The sequence below is a fragment of the Microcaecilia unicolor genome, chromosome 1 (assembly GCF_901765095.1).
Source record: "Microcaecilia unicolor chromosome 1, aMicUni1.1, whole genome shotgun sequence".
Lineage (NCBI taxonomy): Eukaryota > Metazoa > Chordata > Amphibia > Gymnophiona > Siphonopidae > Microcaecilia > Microcaecilia unicolor.
In genome coordinates, this window is record NC_044031.1 from 374376865 (window position 1) to 374393468 (window position 16604).

At 44.7% G+C, this 16604-nt stretch overlaps 1 protein-coding gene across 1 annotated transcript in view; it reads right to left on the reverse strand.

Annotated features, from left to right (window-relative positions):
- Positions 1-16604, reverse strand: part of DNAH5 (dynein axonemal heavy chain 5) — a 925453-nt gene that overhangs the window by 779963 nt on the left and 128886 nt on the right. Inside the window, 1 exon segment of the mRNA XM_030220396.1 lies at positions 8740-8914. Within this exon segment, the coding sequence (XP_030076256.1) occupies positions 8740-8914 (175 nt within the window).

Sequence of the window (16604 nt, forward strand, 5' to 3'; positions counted from 1 at the left end):
AGGGCAGACACTGGAGGGCAGAGAGAGAGAGAGAGAGAGAGAGCGAAGACAGATGCTGGATGGAAGGAAGACTGTGAAAAGAAGATGAGGAAAGCAGAAACCAGAGACAACAAACTGTAAATAAAATACATATTTTTATTTTTTTGCTTTAACATGTAAATAAGGTAATCTTTTTATTGGACTAATTTTAATACATTTTGACTTAACTTTCAGAGAACAAAACCCCCTTCCTCAGGTCAGGATAGGATACTGTAACAGCACTATACTGTATTGACCTGAGGAAGGAGATTTTGGCCTCTGGAAGCTAAATGTATTAGTCCAATAAAATGGTATTTTATTTTCTGTATTTGTTTTATTTCTATTTGTTAATTTGTAAAGTGGTGATTGGTATGTGTTAGTTTTTTCAAATTTACATCTGCTTTCTTTATATTTTGCACAGTACTAGGGGACATTTTCTGTTTCTGTGGTGTTGCATTGTATGCAGAGTCTGGCATCAGGGGTTCAGTTTAATTTTTGTCTAAATAGAAATTTTATTATTACTTTTTCTATAGTGGATTAGGGTGTATCTGTGTTTGTGAAAAAGACATGGCTTTCGGTTGGCATTGACTGTGCAGGATCGACAATCTGTACTAATCTGTCTGTTTTTGTTTTACAATAGGTGAATTGATGTTCTAGTGTTCACTCTAGTGTTTAAGATGCTTTCCTTTTCCTTGTGTGACTCGTACAAATTACTGCTTATGGTATGGTATAATTGCTCTATATATAGGTCCTGAGTGTTTTGTATTCTCGGTATGCCTAGTACTGGATTTGGGGGGGGGGGGGGGGGGGTGTTAAAAAATGACCGGCCACGGGTGTCAACTACCCTAGCTACGCCACTGTGAAGCAGGCCAACAGCCAGTATACATTTATTTTCTTTGTGAATTTTTTGTTTCAACTTAACCAGCCAAGCCGATATTCAGCACTGGTCGATTAAGTTGAAACCAGCTAAAGATAGGCCTAATATTTGGCAGCGTGATTTACTTGCATCTATCGTGCTATCCTAATCATTTACACAGGCGATAACATTTATGTGCTGACTGCGTGTGTAAATGATTAGAATAGCACGATAGATACAAGTAAATCACAAAAATCAATCTAAGTGCTATTTTGTAAATACACACATATCTTTTTTTTTTATTATTTTATTTATGAATTTTAAATTACATTCATATAATAACATAAACATAGAGGAATTCAGAAAGATCAAAACTAATTCTGTCATAAGAAAAACCTTGTTAATTTTGTCCACAATTAGATCCAAGCTCTAAGTAAATTAATTTCAAATACATTTGAAGAAAGGAAAAAGAAAAAAGAAACGGAAGGGTTTCCTCAAAAGATGCAGCCGATACATAGTACTTCAAAACAGAAAGTCTTATTCTACTCCTTAGACAAGATATGTTCTAATAGTTTACTAGGTTCAGAAAACATATAATTAGAGGAATTTAAGGAAACGACACATCTACAGGGGTACTTGAGAAGAAAGGTTCCACCTATGTTTAGCAATCTTGATTTCAATTGTAAAAATTCCTTCCTTTTCTTTCGTGTATCCCTAGAAAGGTCTGGAAACATTTGAATTCTTGCTCCTAGAAAACTATCTTTGATATGGCTGAAAAACGATTTAAATATTATTATTTCGATACAGTTCAAGTGCAAACGTCACTATCATAGTGGTCCTTTCTGTAATAACCTCCAATGACGTCTCAAGGAATTCAGTTAAATTTAAATTTGGTAAAACTGAGTTTTCTACATTTCTTGTACCAGAAATATACTGAATCCTAGTAATAGGCGGAATATTCTCCGGAGGAATATGCAAAACATCCTTAAGATATCTTTTAAACATTTCTAACGCAGGTATCAATGGGGATTTGGGAAAGTTTAAAAGTCTTAAGTTGTTTCTCCTTATCTGATTTTCAAGGTATTCAATCTTCCGGGTTTGAATATTTTTATCTTTAGAGACAGAGGAAGAGAAGTTTTTAAAAGTTTGCATATCATTCTCAAGTACCTCTATTTTAGTTGTGTGAGTCTCGAGCTGGGCAGAGAAAGAATCCTGAATTTGCTTAATTTCAGCCATTTCTCCACGAGTGGCACTGGATATCTGCTGAAGAGTAGCATTCAGACCCTGTATTGCGTCCCATAAAATATCAAGGGTCACTACAGCCGGTCTTTGTCCACCGAGAGCTCCAGAGAGATTCTCCTGTGCCTGAGAGGAAAGGGAATGTACATCCTGTCCTCACGCTGTTCCCATAGGTGAAGAAGTCGCTACGGGGCCTCCTCTTGCAGCAGCAGGGAGTCCTCCACTCTCGGGTACACCAAACTGTTGCTCCACCGAAGCAAACTCTTCTCTGGGTCTCGGGGGGGCTGTAATCGAGGGAGGACTTAATGTAACTCCCTCGGTACTAAGTTCCCGTTGTTCTTCCTGGTTTACCGTAGCACTCGTTGAGGCCCCCGGCGTTCGGGTCACCATCTCGTCTAGAGTTGCCTGTCTCATGGTGGAGGACACGGAACGGCTCGTGGAGGTGAGCACGTTGACTTTTGCTTTCCTTTTCCCCATAACCAACTCACGGGGTTCATAGGGAAAGCACCATAATCCAGGAATCTAACTAGCGTTCAGGAGACACTAGAACACACGTCCGTTTCAAACGCCATCTTGGATCGCTCTCATAAATACACACATATCTAACCTAGTGCATACTTTAGACGTAAGCATAAACATGTGTGGAGCATGGGCGAGATTAACACTTATAGTGCTGTAAATTACATCCATAACACAGGCACACACTGGCTTAAGTGCTCCCACTTAAGCACATAAACTCATATCTACCCTGTTAAGCGAGTGTTTTATACATTGAAGAATGCACCTATGTTCCTTTATTGCAGGGGTTCTCAACCCAGTCCTCGGGACATAGGAATATAACATAAGAGTAGCCATACTAGGTCAGATCAATGGTCCATCTAGCCCAGTGTCCTGTTTCCAAACAGTGACCAAGCCAGGCCACATGTCACAGCTACAGGACTCAGGCAGAAAGCATACTGAAGCACAGAAAGGCTCAACACACACAGGTGCAGCATAGTGGAGTAATTAGAGCCATGCTGGAAACAGCCAGCACACAGAGACAGAGGCAGAGCTAACTCAGGCAACACACACAGGTGCAGTATAGTGAAGCAATTAGAACCATGCTGGGAGCAGCCAGCATACAGAGACAGAGCTAACTCAGGAAGGACAGACAGAAGCCAGCTAAGAAGCTGACCACCAGAAATAAGGTAAGTTTGAGAGGGGTCACGACCACAATCGTAACAGGGTGAATCCTTAGGACTGGGTTGAGAACCCCTGCTTCATAGAATAGGCTTTTACCAGGTGTATAGTTATAGAATCACCTCCCACGTGGATATTGTGAGGAGCAAAGAAACTACAAAGCCCAGAAGGCAGTGCAGCATCAGAGAAATCAGGAACTCAGAAACTACAAAACCCAGAAAGCAGTGCAACATCAGAGGAATCAGGAGAAGGGAGAGGATTCTATGCAGGAAAGGGAGGAGATGGGGGGTGATTGGGAAATGGAATCAGATGGGGGAGGGGAGGAGCCCCTAGATCGGGAGGAAGGGGAGGAGAGAATGGAATTGGAGGAGGTACTACTACTACTACTACTACTACTATTTAGCATTTCTATAGCGCTACAAGGCATACGCAGCGCTGCACAAACATAGAAGAAAGACAGTCCCTGCTCAAAGAGCTTACAATCTAATAGACAAAAAATAAATAAAGTAAGCAAATCAAGTCAATTAATGTGAACAGGAAGGAAGAGAGGAGGGTAGGTGGAGGCAAGTGGTTACGAGTCAAAAGCAATGTTAAAGAGGTGGGCTTTCAGTCTAGATTTAAAGGTGGCCAAGGATGGGGCAAGACGTAGGGGCTCAGGAAGTTTATTCCAGCCGTAGGGTGCAGCAAGACAGAAGGCGCGAAGTCTGGAGTTGGCAGTAGTGGAGAAGGGAACAGATAAGAAGGATTTATCCATGGAGCGGAGTGCACGGGAAGGGGTGTAGGGAAGGACGAGTGTGGAGAGATACTGGGGAGCAGCAGAGTGAGTACATTTATAGGTTAGTAGAAGAAGTTTGAACAGGATGCGAAAACGGATAGGGAGCCAGTGAAGGGTCTTGAGGAGAGGGGTAGTTTGAGTAAAGCGACCCTGGTGGAAGACGAGACGGGCAGCAGAGTTTTGAACCGACTGGAGAGGGGAGAGGTGACTAAGTGGGAGGCCAGCAAGAAGCAGATTGCAGTAGTCTAAACGAGAGGTGACAAGGGTGTGGATGAGGGTTTTGGTAGAGTGCTCGGAAAGAAAGGGGCGGATTTTACGGATGTTGTAAAGAAAGAAACGACAGGTCTTGGCAATCTGCTGGATATGAGCAGAGAAGGAGAGAGAAGAGTCAAAGATGACCCCAAGGTTTCGAGCTGAGGAGACAGGGAGAATGAGAGAGCCATCAACAGAAATAAAAAACGGGGGGAGCGGGGAGGTGGGTTTGGGGGGGAAAATGAGAAGCTCGGTTTTGGTCATATTTAATTTCAGGTGGCGTTGAGACATCCAGACAGCAATGTCAGACAAGCACGCTGAAACTTTGGTTTGGATGCAAGGTGAGATATCAGGGGTAGAAAGGTAGATTTGGGAGTCATCAGCATAGAGATGGTAGGAAAAGCCATGGGATGAGATTAATGAACCAAGGGAAGAAGTGTAGATAGAAAAGAGGAGGGGACCAAGAACAGAACCCTGAGGTACGCCGACAGGCAGAGGGATAGAAGTAGAAGAGGATCCACCAGAGTGAACACTAAAGGTGCGGAGGGAGAGGTAGGAAGAGAACCAGGAAAGGACAAAGCCCTGGAATCCAAGTGAGGACAGTATTGAGAAGTATGCTGTGATCGACAGTGTCAAAAGCAGCGGAAAGATCAAGAAGAATGAGGATGGAATATTGACCTCTGGATTTAGCCAGTAATAGGTCATTGGAGACTTTAGTAAGCGCAGTTTCGGTTGAGTGGAGAGGGCGAAAACCAGATTGTAGTGGGTCAAGAATAGCATGTGAGGAGAGAAAATCAAGGCAGCGGCGGTGAACAGCACGCTCAAGTAATTTGGAGAGAAAAGGAAGGAGGGAGATGGGTCAGTAATTAGAGGGACAAGTAGGGTCGAGTGAAGGCTTCTTAAGGAGAGGTGTGACCACAGCATGCTTAAAGGCAGCAGGGACAGTCGAAGTGGAAAGTGAGAGGTTGAGAATGTGACAGATAAAAGGAATAAGAGCAGGAGAGATGGCATTAAGAAGGTGGGTGGGAATGGGATCAGAGGAACAGGTGGTACATTTTGAGGAAGAAAGGAGAAGTGTAGTTTCCTCAATAGTAACTTCAGGAAAGGAGGAAAGGGAATGAGGGGAAGGAGAGAGAGGGGAACGGACTAGTGGAGGGAGAGGTGGTGAGGTAGAGAAAGCAAGGTTTATCTTTTGAACCTTGTTGTGAAAGAATTCAGCAAGGGTCTGAGGAGATAATGAAGGGGGAGTTGGGGGAGGGGGCACCTTGAGGAGAGAGTTCAATGTGGTGAAGAGAAGTCGAGGATTAGAGCCAAGAGAGTTGGTCAGTTGGATATAATAATCCTGTTTGGCACGTAAAAGAGCAGATTGGAAGGAGGTCAGCATGAACTTAAAGTGTAAGAAATCAGCAAGGGCCCGAGATTTCCGCCAGAGGCGTTCGGCGGAGCGGGTACAGGAACGTAGGTAGCGGATATTAGAAATCAGCCAAGGTTGGGGTTTTGTACGCCTTACAGGGCGGGTCATCAAAGGTGCAAGAGTGTCTAAGGCAGAGGATAGAGTATTGTTGTAGGAAGAAACAGCCTCGTTGACAGACGTGGATGGTGCCACAGTAGAGAGGAGGTTTGAAACATGGGAGGATAGAGATGAAGGGTCAATATCGTGAAGATTCCTAGATAAATTAGATAAGATAGGACGGGACTGGGAGGGAGGAGATTTAAGTGTGAAAGTTATAAGATGGTGATCAGAGGAGGGAAGATCAGAGGCAAGGAAACTAGAGGGTGAACAGTTGGAGGAGAAGATGAGATCAAGACAGTGACCATTTTGATGAGTGGGGGAGGTGGAGCATAGTTGGAGATTAAAGGAGGACGTTAAAGTGAGTAACTTGGAAATATAAGAGTTGGAAGGATCATTAGCAGGAATATTAAAGTCACCAAGGATGAGAGAGGGGGAGGAAGGATCATGGAAGTAAGCAAGCCAGGCGTCAAAGTCACTGAGAAAGGATAAAAGGGACTTATTAGGGGGACGATAAATGACCGCTATTCGAAGAGGCAGAGGAGAGAAAAGGCGGATAGAGTGGACTTCAAAGGAGGAAAAACAGTGAGATTGAGGTGGAAGAAGGGGTTGAAATCTGGAGGAGGGAGAGAGAAGTAGTCCAACACCGCCCCCACGGCCAGCAGGGCGAGGAGTATGTGAAAATAGATAACCGCCATGGCACAGGTCTGCGACTGAAGCAGAGTCATCAGGGCAGAGCCAGGTTTCTGTTATGGCGAGCAGATGGAGGTGACGTGAGATAAAGAGGTCCTGGATATAGGCGCGTTTGTTACAGATAGAGCGGGCATTCCATAGGGCGCAAGAGAAGGGCAGAGAAGAGGAGGGGAGTAGAGAAATAGAGATGAGGTTAGAGAGGTCGCGGTGAGATCTGTAGAGTTGGGATAATAGTTGGCGAGGGGGGCCAGGATTAGGATTGATGTCACCGGCTGAGAGTAAGAGAAGGAGTAAAAGAGAGCGGAGGAGAGTAGGAGAGGTGTGGCCACGAAGGCGTCGAAGGCGAGAGGTATTTAGGTGGAATGGGGAAGGCAAAATGGACGGAAGAAAGAGGCGGAGATTAAAAGCCAAGAGGGAGGAAGAGGGTAGGAGAGAAGGTGAGGTGATGAAGTCGATGGATGGGCAGTGAGTTCCTGTAGCGGAGAGAGGTAGGGGGTGAGGGAAAAGATTAGGAAGGGACAGGGCTAGGAAAGAATGTGAATAGGGGCCATAAATGACTGAGGTACTTTAGCAACTGGGAAGAAGATTAGATGTAAAGAGAAAAATGCCCCGCGTGCCTAGAGCGGAGGCCCTGAGTGGATCGGAGTGGACCTGGGTGTCACCCCGGAGAAGGCTGTAAGGATATGCAGATGAGCTGCAAGTGCTCCACAGCACCTGAAAGGCAGCCAGTGGTAGAGCTGGGCACCTCTCAGCTGAGGAAAGGCTTACCAGGGGTTAGGCCGAAGCCAGCATTCCTCCCCCTGAGGGTTGCCTGATCCTAGCCAAAAAGCACCTGGAAGAAGGAGAGAGGGAGGAGGAAATGGAGGTGACGATGGAGGGCTCTTAAAATGGGCTATTGACTGCTAAGGAGAGTGGTGAACGAGGACTTCTAGCTGTGACCCGGTGGGTGGATGTCAGGAAGTTTTGTGCTGACAAATGAGGGAGGTCGGTCATTAGGTCTAAGAGGGAGAGTGTGACTTGGACCTTATTGCTAAACTGAACTGAACTGTATGGTAAAGCATTGCTAAGCTGAACTGGGTGGGAAAGCATTAGTAAGCAGAGCTGTGGTTGAAAACTTAATGGAACTGAGTGGAAGGAGCTTTGCTAACGTATGCTGCAGGAGAAAACCTAATTGAACTGAACTGTGTGGAGAGCTTTGTTGGCGTGAACTGCAGTGGAAAACTTAATAGAACTGAGCTGTGGGAGGAGCTTTGTTAATGGAAGCTGCAGGTGAATACCTAATTGAACTGAACTGTGTGAGAAGCTTTGCTAACGTAAGCTACAGTGAGCAGCTTAATTGGAACGGTGACAGAGGAGCTGGGGTTGCAAACCTAAGTTAACTGAACAGCAGTGGCGTTCCTAGGGGGGCTGACACCCGGGGCGGATCACTGATGCGCCCCCCCCCCCCGGGTGCAGCGCCCCCCCCGGAACAGCGCGACGCCCCCCCCTGGCGAAAGAACGCCCGATCCCCCGGCGAAATAACCCCCGGGTGCATGCCGCTGGGGGGCGGGTGCCGCGCGCCTGCCGGCTCTTCATGCGCATGAAAACGAAGAGCCGACAGGCGTGCGGCACCATCCCCAGCGGCGTGCACCCGGGGCGGACCACCCCCACCGCCCTACCCTTGGTACGCCACTGCTGAACAGTGTAAGGAGCTTTGCAACAAGGAAACTGCAGTGCAAAGGGGACTACTCTGAATTGGGTAAGACAGTCTTATCAAGATTGAACTGTGTTAAAAGTTTGACTATACCAGGCAGAGGGAGAAGTCTGGTTGAACCTCCCTAGGAATAAATGTATTAAGGAGGTAATAAAGCATTTTGGTGAATTTCCTATTTTCCTGAGGCACTATTTGCAGGAGTTAAATTTCCCAGATTGGATGATGTGTGGTACTGGAAAAGAAAGGACTGTGAAGGTGTTGGAGCTGTGAAAAGACAGAGGGCGGACGTGACAATATGTTCCAAGTTTTTGAGACAACCATGGTCTGTAACGGTTTGCCAATGGCTGTTGCTATGATGTCACCGGAAGTGGGTTAAAAATAGGGAAGAAAACAAGTGGCTACAAATTAAAGCTTATGGTGCCAAGTGTGAGTGAACTGTAAATACCAAGAAAAAGCAGAAAACAGCTGGACCAAAACAGAACACAAAACAGAAGCAAAGTAACACTATGGACCATGTTATTTACCTCCATTCTCCTTTACCACATCTATATAATTGTCTCCCCCTCCAGTCACTGATATTTTGTCCTCTTCTTTAGACCGAACATCTATGTCCAGCAGCATATTTAACAGCTCATTCACTGCTTCTTCCACCATTGAGCTTTTAGAATGCAAAGTCTGTGCACCTTTGATGCAGAGATCCTACCAAGGACAGAACAAAAACATATGTCATGTACAAATATCAGCTGGGAAGCTGTGTTATATTACAGTAACTTTTATTACATATGGGGGAAAAATAAGGATTTGGCAAAGTTCAATAAAGCTACACGACATAGCTGGTTAGCTTCTATACACTGACTGAATATTCAGCAGGAGATAGCCAGCTTTCCCCTGCTGAATATTCGCGGATAGCTGGTTAAGTGCCTATCTAGTCTACTCAACCACAGCAACTATTAAGTTCTACAATCCCTTCCCCTCCCTAAGATATCCTTGTGCCTATCCCATGCTTTCTGTAAGGCAGAGATTGTCCTTCTATCTCCCACCTCCACAAGAGACGGTTCCATGCATCCACCACTTTTTCCATAAATAAACATTTATTTAGATTGCTCCTAAGTCTACCCCTTTACACCTTCACCCTATGACCCTTATTCCAGAGCTTTCTTTTAATTGAAAAAGGTCTGCCAGTGCCTCCTATCCATTTACACCTTGGAAATATTTAAATGTCTTTATCATATCTCTTTCCCCATCCTGCCTTTCTTCCAGCATTACATATTTAGATCTTTAAGGCTGTCCCCATTTGTTTTATGATGAAGATCATTGATCATATAACTAGTCAACTTCTAGATCAATACCATCTGGTTTATATCTTGTTAAAGGTGTGGTCTCAAGGCCAGCCCTACCACTAGGTGGACTAGGCTTTCATCTAAGCTGGAACCAACCTGGGGGCACCACTGGTGCAGCAGTCAGATCACTTGTCCAGAGATGAATCAGCATGGTACCTTTGGGGGGAAAATAGGGATATACTGGAATCTCAGGGCAGTGAGAAGATGGGGGAAGGCACTGGATGCCTTGAGGAGGAGAGAAGGTGGGAGATGGTGGACACCACGAGGTTGAAGAGAAGAGGGAAGCTGGACACCTGAGGGGGAGGGAGGGGAAATCAAAATGCTGACCACCTAGAGAAGTAGGGAGGGGAAGGAAAAACCACATGCTGGGTTATGTTGGGGTCCATGGCTAAAGTTCTGCCTAAGGTGTCAGATCTCCTGAGCTAGTCCTGTGCTGTCTCCAGAACTGTACATACTACTCCAAATGAAATCTCTCGACAGCAGGGTTTCCTAATATTTTTGTGGCTGTGACCTCATGATAATGGCCAAATAAAACTGTGTAACCCTCTGAAGTGCAGAACAATGATGCACCTATGGAAAGCCCACCTAGGTCGTGACTCCAAAGGCAGGTTTTGTGAGCCCAACTGGGGAACCAACCTACAGTTTGAGAAGCTCTGCTCTAGAGTCATACAGATGCACTATAACCTTCTGGCTTGTGCCATTGTCTTACCTACCTGTCTTGCCACCTTAAGATCAGCAGCTACAATCTTACCAGATTCCACTCTTCTATCATACACAGAACATTTTCACTTCCTACACTGTACCACTACTTACCATGCATTTTTCTAGCATTAAATCTTAGTTGCAACTCTAGACCATCCCTCAAACTTCACTAGATTTCTTTTCATGTTTTCTCCACCTTCCAGGATGTCTACCCTGCTGCAGATGTGGATATTATCTGCATTAAGGCAAACTTTTACAAGCAGACCCTCTGCAATATCACTTACAAAAATGTTGAAAAGAACCTGATCAATGACTGATTGGGGGAGAACAGCACTGATAAGATCACTTCCCTCTACATATGAGCACTATTGTCTAAAGCTGCACCATGGAGATAGGTTCTATATTGGAATTTTTTCTGATTTTAACATAACATGGCATAATACATGACTACAGAGAAAGTTCATCCAATTATTCCTGGCATTGCTTTTTTTTTTTTTAGAGCAATACCTCTCTCTCTACTATTGCACCCAACAAATGATATGAATTCTCAAAATTTCAGTGTTATAAGATAATGCTACCCTATTTATATTGTTCTTAAAAATCTTCACAGTAAGTTGATAAACTGTCCGCTTGATATTTAGAACCATTTAACCGGCCAGGAATGACTTCTGGCCGGTTAAATGGCACTTAATCAGCTATCTGGCAATATTCAGTGGGAGACAGCCGGTTATCTCCCAATGGATTTGCCGGTTAACGCTTAGTGGATAACCGGTTATATTGTGTAATATAACTGGCTATCCACTAATACTCAGTGCATCACCGGCTAAGTTTGGCAGTCCTGCAGGACTGCACAGAGAAATAGCTTCTCACCACTCCCTCAAAGAATAAAACCACATAAGAACAGATGGTTCACAGTAGGCTCAGGCAGACTTCGTCATGTGACACAGAAGCATCCACCCGCACAAGTGTTGCCACTAAAGAATTCTTTTGCTCCATTACAGCACTGTAATGCTCCTGAAAATAGAACTGAAGCAGAGGAAAAAGCAATAAAGTTGGAACAAAAAGACATGAAGGTACCCAAAGTGAAAAGACACCCCCAAATCACTAATGTTAAAACACATACCAAGAAATATAGGTGGAAAGCAATGGCCACAAATGCTCGTAGTCTAAGCAATAAAGTTCATGACCTTCAAGCCCTGATGGTGGAAGCAGACTTAGATGTTGTTGCAATCACAGAGACATGGCTCAACAGTTCCCACGAATGGGATGCAAGCATACCAGGCTATAATCTATTTAGGAAGGATAGAGAGGGTCATAAAGGTGGAGGAGTAGCTCTGTATGTGAGGAGTGATATCATGGCAACTGAAATGACAGGGACCTGGGGAAAAGAAGAAGCGATATGGATCACCTTAAAAAGAGAGGATAGAACTTCTGTCCACGTGGGTGTTGTCTACAGACCCCCCACACAATTAGAGGAACTAGATAAAGATCTGATTGCAGATATTCAAAAATTAGGTTCTGTTGATGCGAGATTTCAATCTGCCGGATATAGATTGGAAGGTTCCGTCTGCCAAATCGGAAAGAAGTAGAGAGATCGTAGATGCTTTCCAAAGTGCTCTGCTCAGACAGATGGTGACGGAACCCATGAGGGAGGGAGCGATGCTGGATCTGGTGCTCACAAATGGGGATAGTGTGTCAAATGTGCGAGTGTGTGCACATCTGGGAAACAGTGACCATCAAACGGTTTGGTTTGATATAACGGCTGAAGTGGAGGGCAGCCACTCTAAACTCAAAGTCCTGGATTTCAAGCGTGCTGACTTTAGTAAAATGGGGGAATACCTGAGGAAGGAGATGATGGGCTGGGGGGACGAACAGGAAGTGGAAGGGCAGTGGTCCAGGCTGAAAGAAGCAATAAATAGGGCCACAGACCTTTATGTAAGGAGAGTAAATAAAAGCAAGAGGAAAAGGAAACTGATATGGTTCTCCAAGCAAGTGGCTGAGAAAATAAAGGCTAAAGAGTTGGCGTTCCAGAAATATAGAAAATCTCAAGAAGAGGAACACGGGGAAGAATACCGGATGAAACTGAAAGAAGCCAAGAGAGAGGTACGTCTGGCGAAGGCGCAAGCAGAAGAACAAATGGCTACAAATGTAAGGAGGCGAGACAAAAATTTCTTCAGGTATATTAATGAAAGAAGGAGGACTAAAAAGGGAATTGTGAGACTAAAAGATACAGCGAACCGCTATGTAGATAATGATGAAGAAAAAGCCAATTTACTAAATAGATACTTTTGTTCGGTTTTCACTGAAGAAAATCCTGGAGAAGGACCGCGAGGGACTGGCAAAAGTACACCTGAGAATGGAATGGATATAGCACCGTTCACGGAAGAGAGTGTGTATCAACAACTTGGAAAGCTAAAGGTGGACAAAGCCATGGGACCGGACGGGATCCACCCCAGAATATTGAGGGAGCTCAGAGAGGTCCTGGCGGGTCCTCTTAAAGATTTGTTTAATAAATCCTTGGAGACTGGAGAGGTTCCGAGGGACTGGAGAACGGCGGAGGTGGTACCTCTTCACAAAAGTGGTGATAGGGAAGAAGCTGGAAACTACAGGCCGGTAAGCCTCACTTCGGTTATTGGAAAAGTAATGGAAGCCATGCTGAAGGAAAGGATAGTGAATTTCCTAGAAGCCAACAAGCTGCAAGATCCGAGACAACATGGTTTTATCAGAGGGAAATCGTGCCAAACGAATCTCATTGAATTCTTTGATTGGATAACTGGAGAATTGAATCATCGACGTGCTATAGACGTAATCTACTTAGATTTTAGCAAAGCTTTTGACACGGTTCCTCACAGGAGGCTCTTAAATAAACTAGATGGGCTGAAGATAGGTCCCAAAGTGGTGAACTGGATTAGGAACTGGTTGACGGACAGACGACAGAGGGTGGTGGTAAATGGAGTTCGCTCGGAGGAGGGAAAGGTGAGTAGCGGAGTGCCTCAGGGATCGGTGCTGTGGCCGATTCTGTTCAATATATTTGTGAGTGACATTGCCGAAGGGTTAGAAGGTAAAGTTTGCCTATTTGCGGATGATACTAAGATTTGCAACAGAGTGGACGCCCGGGAGGGAGTGGAAAGCATGAAAAGGGATCTGAGGAAGCTAGAAGAATGGTCTGAGGTTTGGCAATTAAAATTCAATGCGAAGAAATGCAAAGTGATGCATTTAGGGAGTAGAAACCCACGAGAGACGTATGTGTTAGGCGGGGAGAGTCTGATAGGTACTGAGGGGGAGAGGGATCTTGGGGTGATAGTATCCGAGGATCTGAAGGCGACGAAACAGTGTGACAAGGCGGTGGCCGTAGCGAGAAGGTTGCTAGGCTGTATAGAGAGAGGTGTGATCAGCAGAAGAAAGGAAGTGTTGATGCCCCTGTACAAGTCGTTGGTGAGGCCCCACCTGGAGTATTGTGTTCAGTTTTGGAGGCCGTACCTTGCGAAGGATGTTAAAAAAATGGAAGCGGTGCAAAGAAAAGCTACAAGAATGGTATGGGATTTGCGTTCCAAGACGTATGACCAAAGACTTGCTGACCTGAACATGTATACCCTGGAGGAAAGGAGAAACAGGGGTGATATGATACAGACGTTCAAATACTTGAAAGGTATTAATCCGCAAAAAAATCTTTTCCGGAGATGGGAAGGCGGTAGAACGAGAGGACATGAAATGAGATTGAAGGAGGGCAGACTCAAAAAAGATGTCAGGAAGTATTTTTTCACGGAGAGGGTGGTGGATGCTTGGAATGCCCTCCCGCTTGAGGTGGTGGAGATGAAAACGGTAACAGAATTCAAACATGCGTGGGATAGGCATAAAGAAATCCTGTGCAGCAGGAATGGATCCTTAGAAGCTTAGCTGAAATTGGGTGGCGGAGCAAGTGGGGGGAAGAGGGGTTGGTGGTTGGGAGGCTAGGATAGGGGAGGGCAGACTTATACGGTCTGTACCAGAGCCGGTGATGGGAGACGGGACTGGTGGTTGGGAGGCGGGAAATACTGCTGGGCAGACTTATATGTTCTGTGCCCTGAAAAAGACAGGTACAAATTCAAGATATGAGTTTATCTTGGGCAGACTAGATGGACCATGCAGGTCTTTTTCTGCCGTCCTCTACTATGTTACTATGTTACAATTGGGTTGCAGAAATAGGTATATCATTCGCTGGTTTAAACTTAACTGGCCAGCACCGATTATCAGCTTGGCTAGTTATGTTTAAACTGGACAAAAATAAACCGGATATTCAATGCCAGAGTCACTAAATATCTGGGCTCAGCACCAACCATGGGAGGAAGCCCGGCTAACTCCCACGGTCTGAATATTGAGCCCTGTATCTTTACAATAATAATGAGTATTTCAAGCTTGGTTTGTTTTTATTATAGAGATTGACTCCAGCATCCTTACAGCTCTCAGATCACTCATCCTTTGCAGAACTTTGTTTATATGGCTGGACTGATTTCAAGTTTTTACTTTTAAGATCTGGTCACTTTGGTAATTTTTTTGAACACACCCCATATATAAATTTGAGATTACAGCTTAAGAATTATAATTAATTTATAGAAAATATTTTCTGGGAGGAAGTGACATCATTGTGCTGAAAGGTGGCTTAGCAACTCTGCTCCCACTATACCCCACTTAAATCTCTCCTATCTGGGACCATCTGAGGCAATTTCTCCTAGCGGGGACAGTTTTTGTGTGCAGCAAGACTATAATTATGAGTAAACCCCTGTCTTCGACATGCAAAGAGGCTGAGAAGCCATCTGCTCGGTATTCTGCTAAAAAGCCACACCACCATGCTTCGTGGGCATCAGACTGGGACTCAGCACTTTCGGGTGCAGGTGCCCATACTGCTGCGACTAAATGGGATTTTCCCCGTGAACTTACACAGGGGCCCTTTTACAAAGTGGTCGTAAACCCAACGTGGACTTACAGATCGCTAAAAGAGAAGTACTGCCGGGCTAGTGCAGCAGTCGAGCAGTAGTTCCCTCCTGCAACATGCACCATTTTCGGCGCTGCAAAAATATTTCAATTTTTGTAGCATCGTTGTATACCCAGTGGTAATCGGCTACCGTTGGGTTAGCGTGGGAGTACTTGTAATTGCTCCCCCCAAAATGGCCACGCAGCAAGTGATTCACTTGCTGCACAGCCATTTCTTTTAAAAAATGGAAACCTGCCTTTTACCCGCTGCGGTAAAAGGGGGCCTCAGCGCATGTCAAAAACACACACCGATGCCAGCGCAGGTCCCCTTTTGCCGCAGTTTCGTAAAAGGACCCCACAGTTTCTGACTGAGATTCAAGATGTGATCAAACCTACTCGAGATGAGATTCTGGAGTAGATTGATACTGTAAGTGCAGACTTGCAAGAGTTAGGATGCTGCATGGAAAATTTAGAGACTAAGATAGAGAAAATCACAGATCTCCTATACTCTTCACAAGCACATGTGGTCCAGCTTTCAGATCAATATGAAGACCTTTTATATAAAATGGATGATTTAGAAAACCGGGCCAAAGGAAGAATTTACACTTTCGTGGCATTTCGGAGGGAGGAGACCCCAATGATATCTTTAAGATAGTGCACACTCTTTGTCATCAGGTCCTGGTCCCTAAAGGAGACAATATGACTATAGAATTAGAAAGAGCCCATTGTTCCCCTGATAGAGCTCAGGATAATGAAGTGAGATATTATTGCCCGTTTTGTAAAGTTTACAGACAGAGAGCTAACAGACCCTGCACAGTTTCTCTATAATGATGCACATATTCCCTCAAATTCCCCCTTGGACATTCGCTGTGAATTGTCCCTCCCTAAATTTAAAACAGTAGTCAAAACTTGGCTTTTTCCTAAAAGAAAAGTCCATAAGCCATAGTTAAGATGGACTTGGGGAAAATCCATTGCTTATTTCTGGGAAAAGCAGCATAAAATGTATTGCACTGTCTTAGGATCTTGCAAGGTACTTGTGACCTGCGTTGGCCACTGTTGGAATCAAGATGCTGGGCTTGATGGAACTTCGGTCTATCCCAGTATGGCTATGCTTATGTTCTTAGAGGGAATATTTATGGATCTCTATTTAACTCTAATGCAGGCAACTGGCCAAAACACAGCCACGTTAGGTCTTTTACGGAAACAATAAAATAAATCCCAATAAGTCTCCAGTAAAATTCACAACAAATATTCTCAAATAAACCAGGACACAGGAACACAATAACCAAAATATCTGTGAATAGAAGGTGAATCCCTCAAACTAGGGAGACGTATGTGTTAGGCGGGGAGAATCTGATAGGTACGGACGGGGAGAGGGATCTTGGGGTGATAGTATC